The sequence below is a fragment of the Pagrus major genome, chromosome 12 (genome assembly GCF_040436345.1).
Source record: "Pagrus major chromosome 12, Pma_NU_1.0".
NCBI lineage: Eukaryota > Metazoa > Chordata > Actinopteri > Spariformes > Sparidae > Pagrus > Pagrus major.
The window spans coordinates 21,988,625-22,004,091 of record NC_133226.1 but is presented as its reverse complement, the minus strand read 5'-3'; the positions used below and the strand labels follow the sequence as shown (position 1 = coordinate 22,004,091).

The 15,467-nt window shown below is 36.7% G+C and overlaps 1 protein-coding gene across 1 annotated transcript; it reads left to right on the top strand.

Moving 5' to 3' along the window:
* The first annotated feature begins 3,024 nt into the window (after nt 1–3,024).
* On the top strand, nt 3,025–12,866 carry LOC141005639 (leukemia inhibitory factor receptor). The gene is made up of 15 exons (XM_073477559.1): nt 3,025–3,057; nt 4,565–4,621; nt 4,742–4,859; nt 5,769–5,920; nt 6,013–6,155; nt 7,137–7,272; nt 7,466–7,554; nt 7,644–7,851; nt 9,126–9,311; nt 9,508–9,639; nt 10,118–10,276; nt 10,497–10,640; nt 10,758–10,839; nt 11,558–11,639; nt 11,738–12,866. Exons 1-15 carry the CDS (start codon nt 3,027–3,029, stop codon nt 12,197–12,199), a joined length of 2,181 nt encoding a protein of 726 aa, XP_073333660.1. The 5' UTR covers nt 3,025–3,026; the 3' UTR covers nt 12,200–12,866.
* The last annotated feature ends 2,601 nt before the right edge of the window (nt 12,867–15,467 follow it).

Sequence of the window (15,467 nt, the reverse complement as noted above, 5' to 3'; positions counted from 1 at the left end):
ATCATGATAAACAGCATTAATGATGTTCTGCAGGCCTCCTGCTAACTGAAGTCAGTGAGGTGAGAACTGAACTTCCTGTTTCACAGAGGGAGGAACATGCAGCAAAAAGCACATGTTTCTCTGTTTCGCCATCTTAAAACTCATGTATGTCAACACATAAATGCACTTCTGCATACATGTTGCGGTTGCTGTGGTTTGTGTCCTTGAACCCCACCTGCACAGGTGCAGCCTAATTTTATCCTCCTGCTATACTGCAGCTCTTGAAGAGCTGAGTTAAGCGAGGCATATGAATTATAAAAACAGTGATTGTGGGAAGTCGGTTTCCTAGAAGAAACATCTCTTGAATTCAAGATCATGATGTGGAGTTTAATGTAAAACAGGGAACTTACGATCACCCCTAAATAGAGGAACTAACCAGACAACGACAATATGTATAAGATATTTATAGCTGAGGTTTTTTTATCCTTAGAGAAAAGAAGAACAAGTTGATTTAATTTGCCATTTTTAAGCTGGTAAATTTTAAGACATTAAAGCTGCTACAAAGACCTTTTTTTGTTTGTTCTGTCGCCCCCTGTGGACAAAAGATGTAACCTTTGGTGCACTCCAAATCGTATACTTTTTCTTTTTACTTTCAGTGCGAGTTATAAATGTTTTCGAATGCGGTCAAAGATTTGTTTACATCTAAGCAATATTGTAAATATGTCCGGCAGGTTTTTTAGTTTATGTTCTAGTCTGTTGTTTCTGTGTCTGGTAAAGGCCTACAAAATTGAACATTTAAAAATAAAATGAAGGAATATAAAAAAATATTTGTTTACGTCAGTAGTTTTTAGAATAGAACAAAACAATTCCAGAACAATTGCAAACAATTGTGTCAGATATGCAATTATCAGACAATTATGGTTCTTACACAAAAAGTGAAGTGTCTCAGTGCAGTGGAGGTTTGACGTTTTCACATCACACGTAAAGTTGCATCCTGGACATCTGAAGAAGTAACAGCAGTTTTATCGATATTGCACGTTTTATGACTTCACGTACAGTAAAGTCAATGTACTTTACATTGAAAGACAAAATTTAAAACACAGGCCTAAACATGAGAACAAAGGTAACACAGGAAAGAAAATAGTATGGGTAGAATAAAGAACCAGCATCAGTGGCAGCCAACATACAGGAAGTAAACTGACTATTTTGGGATGTTTCAGTGGTCAAGTTCACCGTTGATTAATTTCTCACTGTGATTAACTCAGTGACTACGTGACTCAAGAACAGCCTCACACAGTTGGCACATACTGTGCACATTACCTATATGTGATGATTGTTACATAGAAATCTTAATTCATTCAGAAGCATATAACTAATTTAAATTTACCCTCCACTAAAACCTGTATTTAGCTGGCCGCTGCTCCACTTTGAGATTGAAAACATTTTTCAGATATTTTTCAGTGAGCGAGAAGAATTGGATGTCATTTTAAGAATTGATTTTAACAAAGGACATTGAACCAAAATCAGACACAGATTATCATTAAAAGCCAAATATTTTTTGGGGATCTTTAAGTTAAAACAATAAAATAAAATGTATGAGCTACTTGAGACATGATCTGTTTTAAATAAATCTGATAAGAGCATAAATCCATCGGAACAAAGCAAAACAAAAAGCCTCTTTAACATTTGCACTTTACTCCTTCTTTTTTGACATAATATGATGAAAAATGGAGTCAAATATTAGGTACAAAACACTCAAATCAAATTCAAACCCAGTTAACAGTGCTTTACAATAAAAACGGAGCCAAATAAAACACAAAGCTTAAAACTAAAACAGATAAAGGAGAGTAAAGCCGAATGTCTTGAAACAAATAGAATCACACAAAAGCAATTAGCAGAGCAAAAGCTACTGATCGTCCATGTGTTGCAGGTTTTACTTCAGTATTTTTGTGGCCGCAGTGAATCAGATTATTAAGTTAACAGAACTGTGAGTGAGGAAAAACTCGACAGCGTGCGCTCTCACTATATTTACATTCTACTACCGTTTCCTAAAACCATTCAGTCACAGAAACTGGTGGCAGCAGGTATTTTCTCTTAAAACACTCACATCAGTCCTCCTCTGACTCAAAATGAACCATTTGCAAAACGTGTGTGACAGTTTAGCGCAATTTTGAGACTTTCGCATGAAAATGACTTCCAGTTCTTTGAAAGTAAAAGAGTTTACTGAAATCAGGGAACCAAAAGTTATTTGTCTGCATGCTTTGAGTCACAGTGAGCCCTGAGAGTTTGTTTTCAGTAAAGTGCTCAGAGAAAAAGAGAAATTCATACATGCACAGTTGCTTCACAGTCATGTCTGGTTGGTTTGTGACGCACCTCCTACACATCACAGTGTTTTTTTCTCATTTGATGTTGAGCAGATCTATTTGAGGAAAGAAGAAGTTACAAAGAAGGTGACAGTTTTTCTGCAAACTCCAGGGGACCTACAGTATATCATTATGTTACTGTCAGTCTATGAATCCTCTGAGCTGTGACACAAACATGTCCCCGCCCCTCCTCACTGAGCTATAACTCCCCAAAAATATTTCCTTCTCATCATTCAGTTCAAAGAGCTCTCAGTTGTCAGCCACCCGGGGTGAATGGCAGCAGAATGTGGGTGTGAGATCGCCTCAAACTCACTTTATCTCTTTTCTTGGTTTCAGTCTTTCATTCAGCCCCGGGCGACATGGTTGGCTGTGGATTTCCGTTTGATTTTTCAGACTCAAAATGTTCCTCGCATGTTTTCCTCCTTGGTAAGTGATCTTTGATATTTGCTTTTGTTGTCTTGATTTTCTGTTACTGTTCAAGAATAATTTTAAGATATTTGGAGGAGAAAAGTGAATCATGGCCATGTGTTTTCTTCTTTGTAATGAAGTAAATCCACTGAGAGGTTAGGGTTTGTATTGCTCTATTATAAATCAGTCAAACAACTTGTATTTCATGGCTGATTTCAACCAAAGTTGCCTTCTGCTATTGTTCATATCGTAGGTCTGATCCTCGTTTCCCACAACATGTTCTCCTCTCATGTCCGAGCATCTTCCGGTGGGCTGACTCACTTTTTGTCACAACATCTCATCATATTAATCATCATATTGCTGCTCACATATTAGTGATTTCCACTGATGCAATGTAACCACAATTACTCAAGTACTGTACTTAAAGGAAAAGGTCAACCAAAAGTCATTATCTGAAACAGTCATTTTCTACACGACCGAACAGGGGTAGAAAGTCGGGTGAAGTTTTGTAGTTCGCAAAACATTTCTGGAGCTTTGGAGGGAATCACGTTGCTGCATTCTCAGAAACAACAGATGGGGACTAACAAAAAAAGAAAAAACAAAAAGAAAAAGTCACCTACTTCAGTTGTTCAGGAGAATGCCTCAACCCTGTTTTGCTGTGAAGCTCCAGAAATGTTTTGTGGATGGCGAAATTTCCATCATCTCCATCAGCATGAGGGTGAGTGGATAATGACTGAATTTTCATTTTTGGGTGAGCTTTTCCTTTTAGAGCAGTTTTGAGGTACTTACACTACTTACAATATTGTCATTTTCTGCAACTACTGTACTTTGGTATCACTTTATAATAACCATCATTGATAAAAGGTTGATTTATAGTTAATTGAACTTTAGTTAATAGTTATTTTACTGACGTGAACTGTTGCAAAGCAATTATAAAGCGAGACATCAGTTGTAACTTTACCATAACAATTGCCTAATAAATGATTTATATAACATTTCTTTGTTTGTTAACAAATAAATAACTAATAGTTAGTATTGAAAAGTCATACTTGAGTAAAAGTAAACATATCGTGTTGAGATATTAGTATGTGATATTAACCGTACTTATGTATCAAAATTAATTTTCTGGCAATAAATTTACCTAAGATTCAAAAGCACAAGTACAAATAAATAATACATATATTTACATGTATGTATTTATCCTATGGGTCAACATGTTATTGGATCCGATATTCAGCATTTTTCTGATTATTAGAGGGTTTAGGGTTTGTTTTTAAAATCAGATTGTCATAAAATAAATTAATTTAAATTAAATTTTAAATGTTCTACTTTGGCTCTGACACAGGAATGTAATCTGCAAATTAACAAGTAACTAAAGTTATCAAATATAGAGGAGAAAAAAGTACAATATTTGCCTCCAAATCAGCCGACCCATAGTATTTTGTATATACTTACATGTAAATATACTATTGTACTTTAGATGCTTAAATACATGTATTGCCACAAAAATACCTTTTGACATTTAAGTAAATTTAATATCAGATACTTTAAGACTTTTCTAAAGTAATGTTTTAACACAATATTTTTTACTTTTACTCAAATATGACTTTTGGGTGCTTTTTTGCATTCTTGCTGATTTCTTTATATTGTGTCTAATAAATAGTTTTCCTCTATTAATAACATTTGAGATATTGTTCAATCAGTTACAAATATCATTAAAGTCATTTCCTTTCATAAGATAAAATTTAGAGGTGTGTTTTTCCACAAGATGATCGTAATCTAGTTTCACACCACTTATTCATATTTTGTTCCAGTGAATTGCAATTCAACGAGCGTTTCACTCAAATATCAGCACTGTGGGGTTCAACCAGGTAATGAAAAAAAGCATTTGAGTCATCTGAAGTGAATCATCAGCTGTAAAATCACTTAACAGACAAATTTATTTTTATTTTTCTCACTGAAATTGTGACTGTGGACTGCCTCTGTTTCAGATGGAGTCCATGATTTAGATTGTTTTGGTAAACATAAAACACCAGGTACGAAAACCTGTGAGTGGAAACCTGGAAACCGCGCATCACAAAAGACATACACGCTCATCATACAACAACAGTAAGTAGAACTGAATTTTACATTCATACATGTTGTTTAAGGGTGAAAAGGGTAAAAAAAATGTAGTAATGGATGTTACCATGAAACTTCCCCAAATATGACTGACATTAAGGCAATTATTTTTTGTATTACAGGTGTTTAAATATGCAAATTAAGCATCACCTAGCTGTCTGAACATTGGATAAATCCAGGATCTAAATTCTTGTTTCATTTTGTTGATATATTACAGTCAAAGGTTTTCACAGAGGGAATTTTGGATATCTCTTTTAATCACTCCATAAATCAGAAAATCTGTCATAGAACAATTTCTGCCATGTTTTTAGGGATAAAAGAGCCTTTAAAGATGACATATTATGCTCATTTTCAGGTTCATGATTTTATTTTGGGTTACTACTAGAATAGGTTTACATGCTTTAATGCTCATAAAACACATCAGTTTTCACAAACTGTCCAGTACAGCAATCAGTCTGCTCTGATTGGTCAGCTCACACACACCTGACCTAGCACCACTAACAACAACAGGGCAGCTGTGCTAGATCAATTCTTACATGCCAAACTAACTGCTAGGTATAAATTATGCAAATGTGTGACACGGTGACGTAGTGTGATGTCAAGAAGTCACGGAGATAAAGGCGGGGCTACTGACGGGGCGTTTCAGGAGCAGTGTTTTCTGTGGGAGAGAGGAGCTTCTGTTGGTGCAGACTTTGACCTTTTCAACATTCAAGATATTTAAAAGAAAATCTTTTCTAAAAAGAAAAAAACTTAGAAAACGGAGCACCAGAAAAGAATATTCTCACTTGCCCCTCAGGGCTTCTGTAGTCTCCCCTGAACATCCTAAAAAAAAGGACACTTGTAATGATTTCTTGATGATAAATGTGTAATTCTGAAAATCATTTCTCCTTCCACAAGCAAAAAACTTTGCAAAGCTCACACCAACATCACCAGTGTCTCGAAGGAGGTCGTCTTATTTGCAAGATACAACATGACTGCGGAGGTTTATGAAGACAGCAAGTCAGCAAATTGCACAAAAGCAATTTTCCGAGGTTCACCAAAGATGTTGTGTAAGTCCACAAATATATATATTTTTTTTTATCAGCAAGTTTCTTCATTGATGAATCTCTGACAGATCTGAATAATTGTTGTTATATTTCAGGGCGATGTGGTCCTCCATACACTGTGTCCTTCAGCCGCCACTCTGGAAGACTAGCTGTGAATGTGAGCTGGCCAAAGGTGGACAAGTACATTGACTATTACGATATTAGATATAAAGCACTGGACAGCCTAATGTGGAGCGAGGTCAGTATTAACTGATTTTAATATTACATGAGCATGATTACTGAAATTGAAGGCTTAAATATTAGGGAATTTAGATCGATAGCAGTCTCCCTTTTCATTCACTTCATGTGAAATAATTTTAGTGATGGAAGAAATACTCACAGTAAAAATCCTGCTTTTGAAATTCTGCTTGAGTAAATGTACCCAAGTATTGCAGTAAAATATACTTATATAATAATATAAAAACAGAGTTTACAAAGTGCTTTGACAAACAAGCAAAAGCAGGATGCTCAGGATGACAATATTTCAGACTAGAAAATGGAAAAACATGAAAAGTCAATGAGTCATGACAAATAAAAGGAATAAAAGCGATAAAACAGGCAAAAAAGAAAAAAAAGCAATGCAAATAAAGAGATAAAAGAATAAAATCAATAAAGGACGATAAGAAGACAACATCACATCAGAGAAATTAAGAACAGATAAAAAGATTAAGAGCAGTAAAAAAAGTAAAGGATAATAAATAGATAAAAAATAAACAAAGAGAAGCAGTAAAGGACAGTAAGAAAAAGACATCACATGAGAGGAATAAAAAACAGATACATAGACTAAGAGCAGTGAAAGGAATAAAAATATAGAAAGATTGAAAAGATAAGAAAGATAGAGACGGTGATAACTCTGGTTGTGCTCTATCGATTTTGACCATTTGTTTTTAAACTGTCTATTAGTCCAACAGTGTTACAGGAGTTTTCCCACAATGCAACTTAGCCACTGAGTGACATCACTGGAGGCAATTTATCAGATTACATGCAGCTTCCTCTGGAGCCACAAAAGGCTTCAAACTACTTTTTACACACATGCAGTAGCACTCCCCGAGACCCGTAAACACACTTTAATGTGTAAAATTGGTGGAGTTGCCCTTTAATTATCTATTGCATGCAAAAAAAATATGAATGAATGTTTTGGATAACTCCTGAGATTCACTCACTTCTATGTTGTTCACAGTCACGATCCCAAAACAGAGAGAAATGTACAGTGGAGAATCTAAACACCTCGCTGGTCTACACTGTACAGATAAAGTGCGTCACTACAGATAGATGCTCACAGTGTTTATGGAGTGACACCTACACCGTCCCACCAGGTCAGCTTGCTTTCCTCTCTTTTGGTTTAAAATAACTTCAGCGTTAATCTTCTATTCATTGTGTTAATTGTGATGAGATAAATAATCACAGTAGTTGTGTAATTAAAAACAAAATGTTGTAAAAACAAAGTGTTTTAAAGGTGGAGCTGAAATGCTGTTTCTTATTTCCCTATAAATAAATGTCTCCTTTCAGAACTGACGACGCAGCCTGTCATTGTCAACCTTGAAGATACTGACGACGCAGGGAGAGAAGGCCGCCGGCAAATCACTTTAACCTGGAGGGTAAATGTTTAAAATGTACTTCCTCAAATATTATGTGTAGTATATCTTCCCTGACGTTGTTATGATACTAAAATGTGTCTGTTTGTTAGTTTTCTGCCAAAGAGCTGCATGATGGGTACTGCGTGACCGTTGGGAAAGTATCAGGAGAGGCCCTGCATGAGCGGATCAACACCACACAGCCTGAGATCAAACTGATTCTCTCCTATTCAGCTTATCATGTCAACATCAGCGCCATCAACAACGCCAGCACCTCTCCAGGCGTGAACCACATCATACCACAGAGAGAAGACAAGCCCGGTGAGTTCTCACTAGAAAACTGCTCACAGGAGACAACACAGGTGAAAAATACTGTAGATCACCACAACCATGATTACTTACATTAAGACAATTATTTTTTGTATTACAAGTTTTCTGATATTTTGCTTTATCACTTTTATGTCTTTTATTTGTAATGACTCATATTGATTTTTTGTGTTTTTCCATTTTCTGTTCCGCCTTCTTGTTTTAACTCACTTATAACTCGGCTTGGTTCGACTGTTGAGTGTTTGTTCTGTTATATAATTTTGAGTTTCCTGCTTTTGCTTGATTGTCAAAGCACTTGTTTGTGAAACTCTGTTTTTAAAGGTGTTATATAAACAAAGTTTATTATCATGATTTATAATACATATCTGCTAATTTGCACTTGATAAAGCTATAGGCTGAATCTATAGGTTCAAAAATCTTGAGTCAAAGGTTTTCACAGAGGGAATTTTGGATATTTCTTTTATATCACTCCAAAAATCAGAAAATACTGTCAACAGACATAAATTTAAAAAAAAAAAATAGTTTTCTCATATTTTATGTTTAAATATACTAATGAGTAGTTATCTAATAAAATAACTAAAACAGTGTTAAACTAGATAAAGACCTGGACAGAAATTTGATCTAAAATAAAACCTAAATGTGTATTTTGGACATTTTCGTTCCATAAGTCTAAAATAAGCAATTTTATGAAAGACACATGAGCGCAAAATCAAAAAAATGACCAATGCCTGAAAAAACAATGTTTTCACCTGTTGTGTTTCCCTGTCAATGACATCAAACATCACTTGTCATTTAACTTTTTTTTGTTTTTAAAAACTGGCCACATTTGATTATAAATTTGTCCGTATGAAGGGTTTATTTGCAAAAACAGATATCTCCTATACAATCTCTCCTATTAATTACCTAGACTGTAGCAGGCCACCGCACTCTAAGTTGCGGGTTGTCATGTCATTGCTATTCATATCTATAAAACAAATGTGTTTATGATTCAATTGTTCACTTTAGCACAACGTTCTTTGTACCTACACCTTCTTGCTTTTGCTCCCAGAATCATTTTAAAAATGTTTTTTTTTTAAAATATTTCTGGGTGATTATGTCCCCGGATGCCCACAGCGGGTCAAAGGTCCACCCACCACAGTCTCACTAAACTAGGCAATATCAATCCATCTGGTGTTGTTTTATCTTTTTTTGGTAATGAACTCTTCATATTGAGCCCACAGAATGACAAGATTAGATTTTCAAAACGTATTCTAAATTTGTCCTCACAGGTGTGGGAGCTGGGAAGCTGAACGTGACAGTCCACAGCAACACATCTTTTACAATCTACTGGAAAGACAATCTCATCAGAAAGTATATCTGCTACTCCGCAGAGTGGATGAAGATGGGACATAAAGCAGTGTACATGCCCTTTTTTCAGAATGAAAAAAACTATAGGACCTTATCTCCTCTACCAGGTGCGTAAATATTCACAAATGTTGGTTGTCCTCTAGAAATTCTATTCACAGATTAGGTGTTACATGTTGTTTACGAAACATATTTTCTGACACAAATTAGCAGTATGTAAACATAATACGAGTTGATTTAGTGACAAATTACATTTAGTTTCCTGCTTCAATAATAATCCACGTGGTTATTTTTTTAAATACCCAGAGCCTCTGGAGCCTTATGCGAGATACAGTATCACTCTGCACACCAGACCAAACAAGGACACCTGCAACATGAAGCACATCAACAACAGCGAAAGCACCTATGGCAGCACACAGTTCTATTTCATTGAAGGATGTAAGTTACAGGCCTGTAACCTTTTCAATAGGTCTTTGTTTAACTGTATAATGCTGCTATCTGTTACAATGCTAGCTGCTCTGCTAGGTGGCAATGCTCATTGTGAAGAAAACAGAAATAAACTTTGACCTGCTAGTGTCTCAAAAAGAAAAGTCAGGAGATCACCAAAGTAATTGGGGTTTATCCTCTTGGGACCATGAATGCCTGTACTAAAATATTGTGGTAATTGATCTTGTAGATTTTGAGATATTTCAGTGTGTAAATGATCATTTTGACCTGCCGGTGGTTCTAGAGGAAGTCAAGACTTCAACAAATTCATTAGGGTTTTCCTTCTGAGGACTATGAATGTCTGTACAAAATTCCATGGCAATTAATCTATAAGTTCTTAAGGAAAATATCTAATGGATCAATACTGCTGGTTTCTTCTTATCATCTCCATAACAGAACAGTCTGACTTCATGATATTGTGTTTCCACAGCTCCTGTCAGTGCCCCAAACATCAGCAACCACAATGTGACGCTGAACTCTGTGCTGCTGCAGTGGTCATCCATCCCAGAGGAAGACATCCAAGGTTTTCTATTGGGTTACATAATCCACTACACTGAGTTTCAAAATTTGGGGGCAACAACAGCGAGAAGTAAGCATAATCCAACTTTAACTAATTATTTTATCCATAAATACAAATAATTCATTATGCATATACAATACAATCATTTATGGCCAAAAGTTGTTGAGATATTTTAGTCTGGACCAACCGATTATAGTTGCCATCACTCGAGCCACGCTGCAAGCATGGCTAACAACTGTTTTGCCAAGTGTAAATGATCCTTTAGAAACCTGTCACTCTCTGATTGCAGATATTACAGTGGATCCAGCGTTAAACAGCTACGAATTGTCGGATCTCAAAAGTGGCACAGCATACGAAGTCCGGATAGCAGGCTTCACCCAGGCAGGAGCAGGAGTACGAAGCAAAGAAAGCCTCTTCAAAACAACCTCTCAAGGTTGAACCCAACAACTTTTAACCATTAATCATTCAGAAAATTGAACTCCGATACTTATTTTTGAATTAATTCCAAAGAAACATCCATACCTTTTGTGTATTTTTCTTTTGATTGCAGATTCTCATCTCGTTTTCATCACAGTCTTTACAGTCTTGGCCATTGTGCTGATATGCGGAGTCGGACCACCGATAATAAAAAGGTACAGCAGTGTCTTACATGTATGTTGAACAAGCTGTCACTAATTTTAACATGGATGAATATCGATCTACTTTATGTGTACTTTACTCTATTGCCCTCTTAAAGGAACAGCCCACCCAAAAGTAAAAATTCAGTCATTATCTCCTCACCCCTATGCCGATGGAAAGTCGAAAAAAGTTTCATAGTACACAAAACATTTCTGGAGCTTTGCAGCAAAACAGTGTTACAGAATTCTCCTGAACAACTGAAGCGATTGGGGACTTGTTTTAAAAGATAAAATCTCTCATACAGCTTGTGCGGCGTCATCCAAGTCTCCCCGGAAGCCTGAAAATTGGTTTGAAAAGACATCAGTTGAACTCTTGCACCCACTTCAGACAGGGTGCGTGCTAACGCTTTTAGCTTAGCAGCTACAGTGAAGATTTCAGCCAACAAAGTGTATAAACAATGTCTTTTCAAATCAATTTGAAAGGGCTTCTGGAGACTTGTATTATGCTGGAGGAGCTGTATAGAGTCATTTTATAGTTTTGGGGGGTTGTTTTTTTTAACGTTTTTAAAACAAGTTCCCAGTTACGCTACAACGCTGTTTTACTGTGAGGCTCCAGAAATGTTTTGTGGACTACGAGATTTCACCTGACTTTCCATTGGCGAGAGGGTAGTAGATAATAAGTTGGATTTTAACTTTTGGGTAAACTTTCCTTTATCTACTCTACTTGATCCAGAGCAAAAGTCATTTTGTGGCCAAGCATACCCAACCCTGGAAACAGCAATGCAATGCAGAAAATAGAAGGAGCCTGTGAACTGGTGAGTGTCTGTTTTTACCTTCAAAAAACCCACCAGCATTAAACAAACAAAACCTCCAACACAATAGACTGCAAACCTTTACTGTCTTTACTTCTCAGGAACTACTAGAGTCCCTCAACACCCTGAAGGTGGAAGAATGGGATACAAACAGTCTTCAGATCGTTGAGAAAGAAGATGTGATCCCTGCTAGCGCGTTAACATCAATACTACCGCTTCTCCATCCCTCAGAGGATGAGGAAGACTCTGAAGACATGACTTGTGAGTGGTTCCAAAGAGACAGCGAGGATCCGTCTGACGACATCCTCCCTGACGATACTACAGAATCATGCGCAGACATCCAACGGACAAACCTCCAGACCTCAACTCAGGCCTTTCCAACGGGATACACAACGATGGAAATGTTTCAGCAGGGGGCGCCTCAGCCAGTGAGTACGCCAGATACTCAAGAAAGCAATCCAGAGGAGGTGGACTTGACCGCAGTGAAATCAAGTTTGGACTATGTGAGGCAATTTAGCACCAGTCCGATCTTGGACAGCGAGGAGGTGTCCACGATTTTATGAAAACAGTTTGGAACAGGCCCGCAGAGCATGAAGAGCCAGGAACACACACATCAGAACAACTATCTTCCATGAATGTTTGACTCAAATAAGTTCTCGATGGCAGTCCTCAGGGGCCAGAGGTTCAACAGCGTGTCTTAAATAATCAAGAGCATTACTAGTACAGTATTTAGCTCTATGTTTATGTCAGCTGCCAAAATTACCATTGCGTAAACAAGGTAAAAAATACAGTATATCTCTAAAGACAGAAGTCCAGTTCAACGGTGCAAGGTCAGAATTTAAACTGGAAAGCCCAGAAAGTTGGACGCACCTCGGACGTACCGCAAGTTTCTCAGACGGTTTGTCTCTCTTCCTACCTCTCTACTATACCTCTGTATATATATGCACTACTTGAACAATCTCCCATCACCATGAACATCATCTCTGCTCATTCCATACTGTAATTGTACATTACTTGATAGACAGTCCAGAACTCACAGTATTTATTTTCTACCTGTACATCTGAATACCTCATGAAAACACAACTGAAAGTGCCCATTTACAGATCATAACTGGCCACTGAATCAACAGATCTCAGTCATTTTGTGTTATTGATCATACTCACAATTATTATCATATTAACAAGAGTCTACAGTCATGCTTGAGCACAGTAATGCTTTTGCTCGATGCTAACGCCAGCGTGCTAACATGCTTGCAATAAAAATTAAAGCACAGGCGAGGCACCGACAGGAAAATAATTCATTTTACAGATATTCCTTCATAAACCAAAGTATATATTGACCTCAGGGTGGCGCTAGATGCAAACTCAGGGGATCATGAGGGACACGAATGTCTGTAGCATTGACTGTAGGAAATATGGATGCAGGTGCCTTAAACCTACATTCTTTCTACTGGCCAGCAGGGGGCAACTCCACTGGTTTCAAATAGAAACTTAGGAGAAAATGTCCCTACTTCTCACCTGTTTTATTACCTCAGTAAACAGTTTCGTAATGTTTTTAAGGACTCAATCACTAGTTTTAAGTTGTCTTCAACAAAGTCCCAGTTCGGTAAAATAGACGATAATTGTGATTGCCGTGCAGCTACCACGACATGTCCTCATGAAAAACTGAAAATAAAATCATAAAATGGCTCCTTACAGGCCGTTCGGTGTAATCAAAGTCTTCAAATAACCCAAAAGATGTTATTTTCACCCACAACACGCATTCAAGCTCTTGCACCCACTTCAGACGTGGTTCGTGCTAATGCTTTTAGCTTAGCAGCTACAGTGAAGATTTTGGCTTTAGAAAAGAGTGTAAAAAACATCTTGTCAAATCAAATTTGGATATTAAGCTGTATGGAGTCATTTTATGTTTTTTTTCCAGTTATTTTTTTACATTTTAAAACAGGTCCCTAGCTACTTGAGCTATTTAGTAGAGTAGATAATGACTGAATTGTCACGTTTTGGTGAACTTATCCTTTAACTCCCAAAGTCAGAAAACAGAGGCTGACTGAGAGTCACTAGTACTCATACTTGGTGGTATAACAAGGGCAATAAAACAAAAATACCTGAATGAAATGTCTCTTTATTGAGTGTTCCTGGCAATAGATCAGATGTATCGTTAGATTCAAACTGAGGACGTACACCCAAGCTCTTCAAAAACAGTGTCACCAAACCTTTACATCAAGTGCCCAATCCCCCCCGATCAAACCGTGAATCTTTACTACAGTATATTCCAGACATAGTGGGTATAAAAAATAAAATTCTTCATACTGTCAGTTGTGTTGGAAATACTTTTTACTAAACTGTATCACGAGTTCACTTCATACTGAAGCCTTGTGTATGTAAAAAAGCAGCAAAAGAAAAAACAAAAACAAAACAAAATACAATCAAATTAGGTTTGTTAAAGCCATTTCAGTGGAATTTGGCAAAGACAGTCATAAAGTCTTTAAGTCCTCTTTTCGAAAGTAAACCTTTTAAAATGTTACAAGCTTTTTATAAAAACTCAACCTGGGGCCAGTTTGCACAAAAATGAACATACATTTTTGACACAATCACAATACTGCAAACTGCAACATCAAAAATAAGACAGGAAAACAAAATATTAAAAATAAACAAATCCACAAAAGTCCCATCAATGTTCATTCTACTCTGCTATTAATCACTAAAGACAACTGACAATACTTTAATATAACATCTCATTAGTTTAAGCTATTAAACATCATTAATTAACAATAAATTCAGGTTGCATCTGTCAATAAGTCTCCATATTTTATTAGAATATTCTGTACAATCTTAGTCTAGGCACTTTTTGACCCTTCTGTGCTTGCAAGCAGTTTGTTGACCTGTGAGCTGTGTTTGCTTCGCTTCTCTTGAGCAATATGAGCCGACAGACATTTTGCACACGACCGTCATTATGTTTTTGTTTTTTTCCTTTACAGTATAAGCCTGTATTGTATCTATAAAAGTTTATAGTTTTATCTCACAGCATTACAACAATAACAGGAAAAGGAACGTGATACACTGAGATCTTGTTGCGACTAAGAAATATAAAAAGGCGAGTAAACTTACACCCATGAAACAAAAACAGGAAGTAAAAACAACATATTCATGTCGACCAAATGAGAAATGTATCTTTCTTTTTTACTGAAATATATTAGCAACAGGTTCACAGAAACAGTAGAACATGATTCTGCATCATAATACAGCACAAGTCATAAAATCAACATTTTGCAGAACACTCTTGGAGAAATGGTGCAAAACAGGAAACAAAAAGGACACTTCACAGACCCGCTAGATCAAACTGTCCTTAAACACCACACACAAAAGGACAAATGAGCATTTTAGCATCAGCAGAAAACCTGTTTTTTAATTGTTTTTCTTTCATTCATACAGTGAGAGGGGTTTTCTTATACCTCTTTGAGGAGTATGTTTTAAAACTGTAATGTACCACTGTACCAAACAGAATATGGGAAGTTGCTGTCACACCAAGGCCAGAGCAGCAGAATAAAAACAGCTACACCCCGAGAGACCTCCGTCACAGAGGCCAGTTTATTTTTACCTCAAGACGTGTTGATATGTCCCAACAAGAACATTTCAGCTGGCTAATAACAGCTGGTAGAAATCTTGTTTTGATGGATACTCCCTTAGTTTCTGTACGCCGAAAGCTTACATGATAACGCCCTCCCTGGATTATACTACAACTATAGTATTCGTGTATTGACGAAATGCAACTGATGAAAAATACAGTTTTAACCAGCACATTGTTCTAGAAACACAAGTGGCTCTATGATA

What these genes read in the sequence shown, in the direction of transcription:
- LOC141005639 (XM_073477559.1), top strand. Translation starts at nt 3,027, where the DNA reads ATGTTCTCCTCTCATGTCCGAGCATCTTCCG. An exon ending in GACCTTATCTCCTCTACCAG is followed by an intron (nt 9,312 to 9,507) that starts GTGCGTAAATAT and finishes TTAAATACCCAG; the next exon opens with AGCCTCTGGAGCCTTATGCG. An exon ending in GGGGGCAACAACAGCGAGAA is followed by an intron (nt 10,277 to 10,496) that starts GTAAGCATAATC and finishes CTCTGATTGCAG; the next exon opens with ATATTACAGTGGATCCAGCG.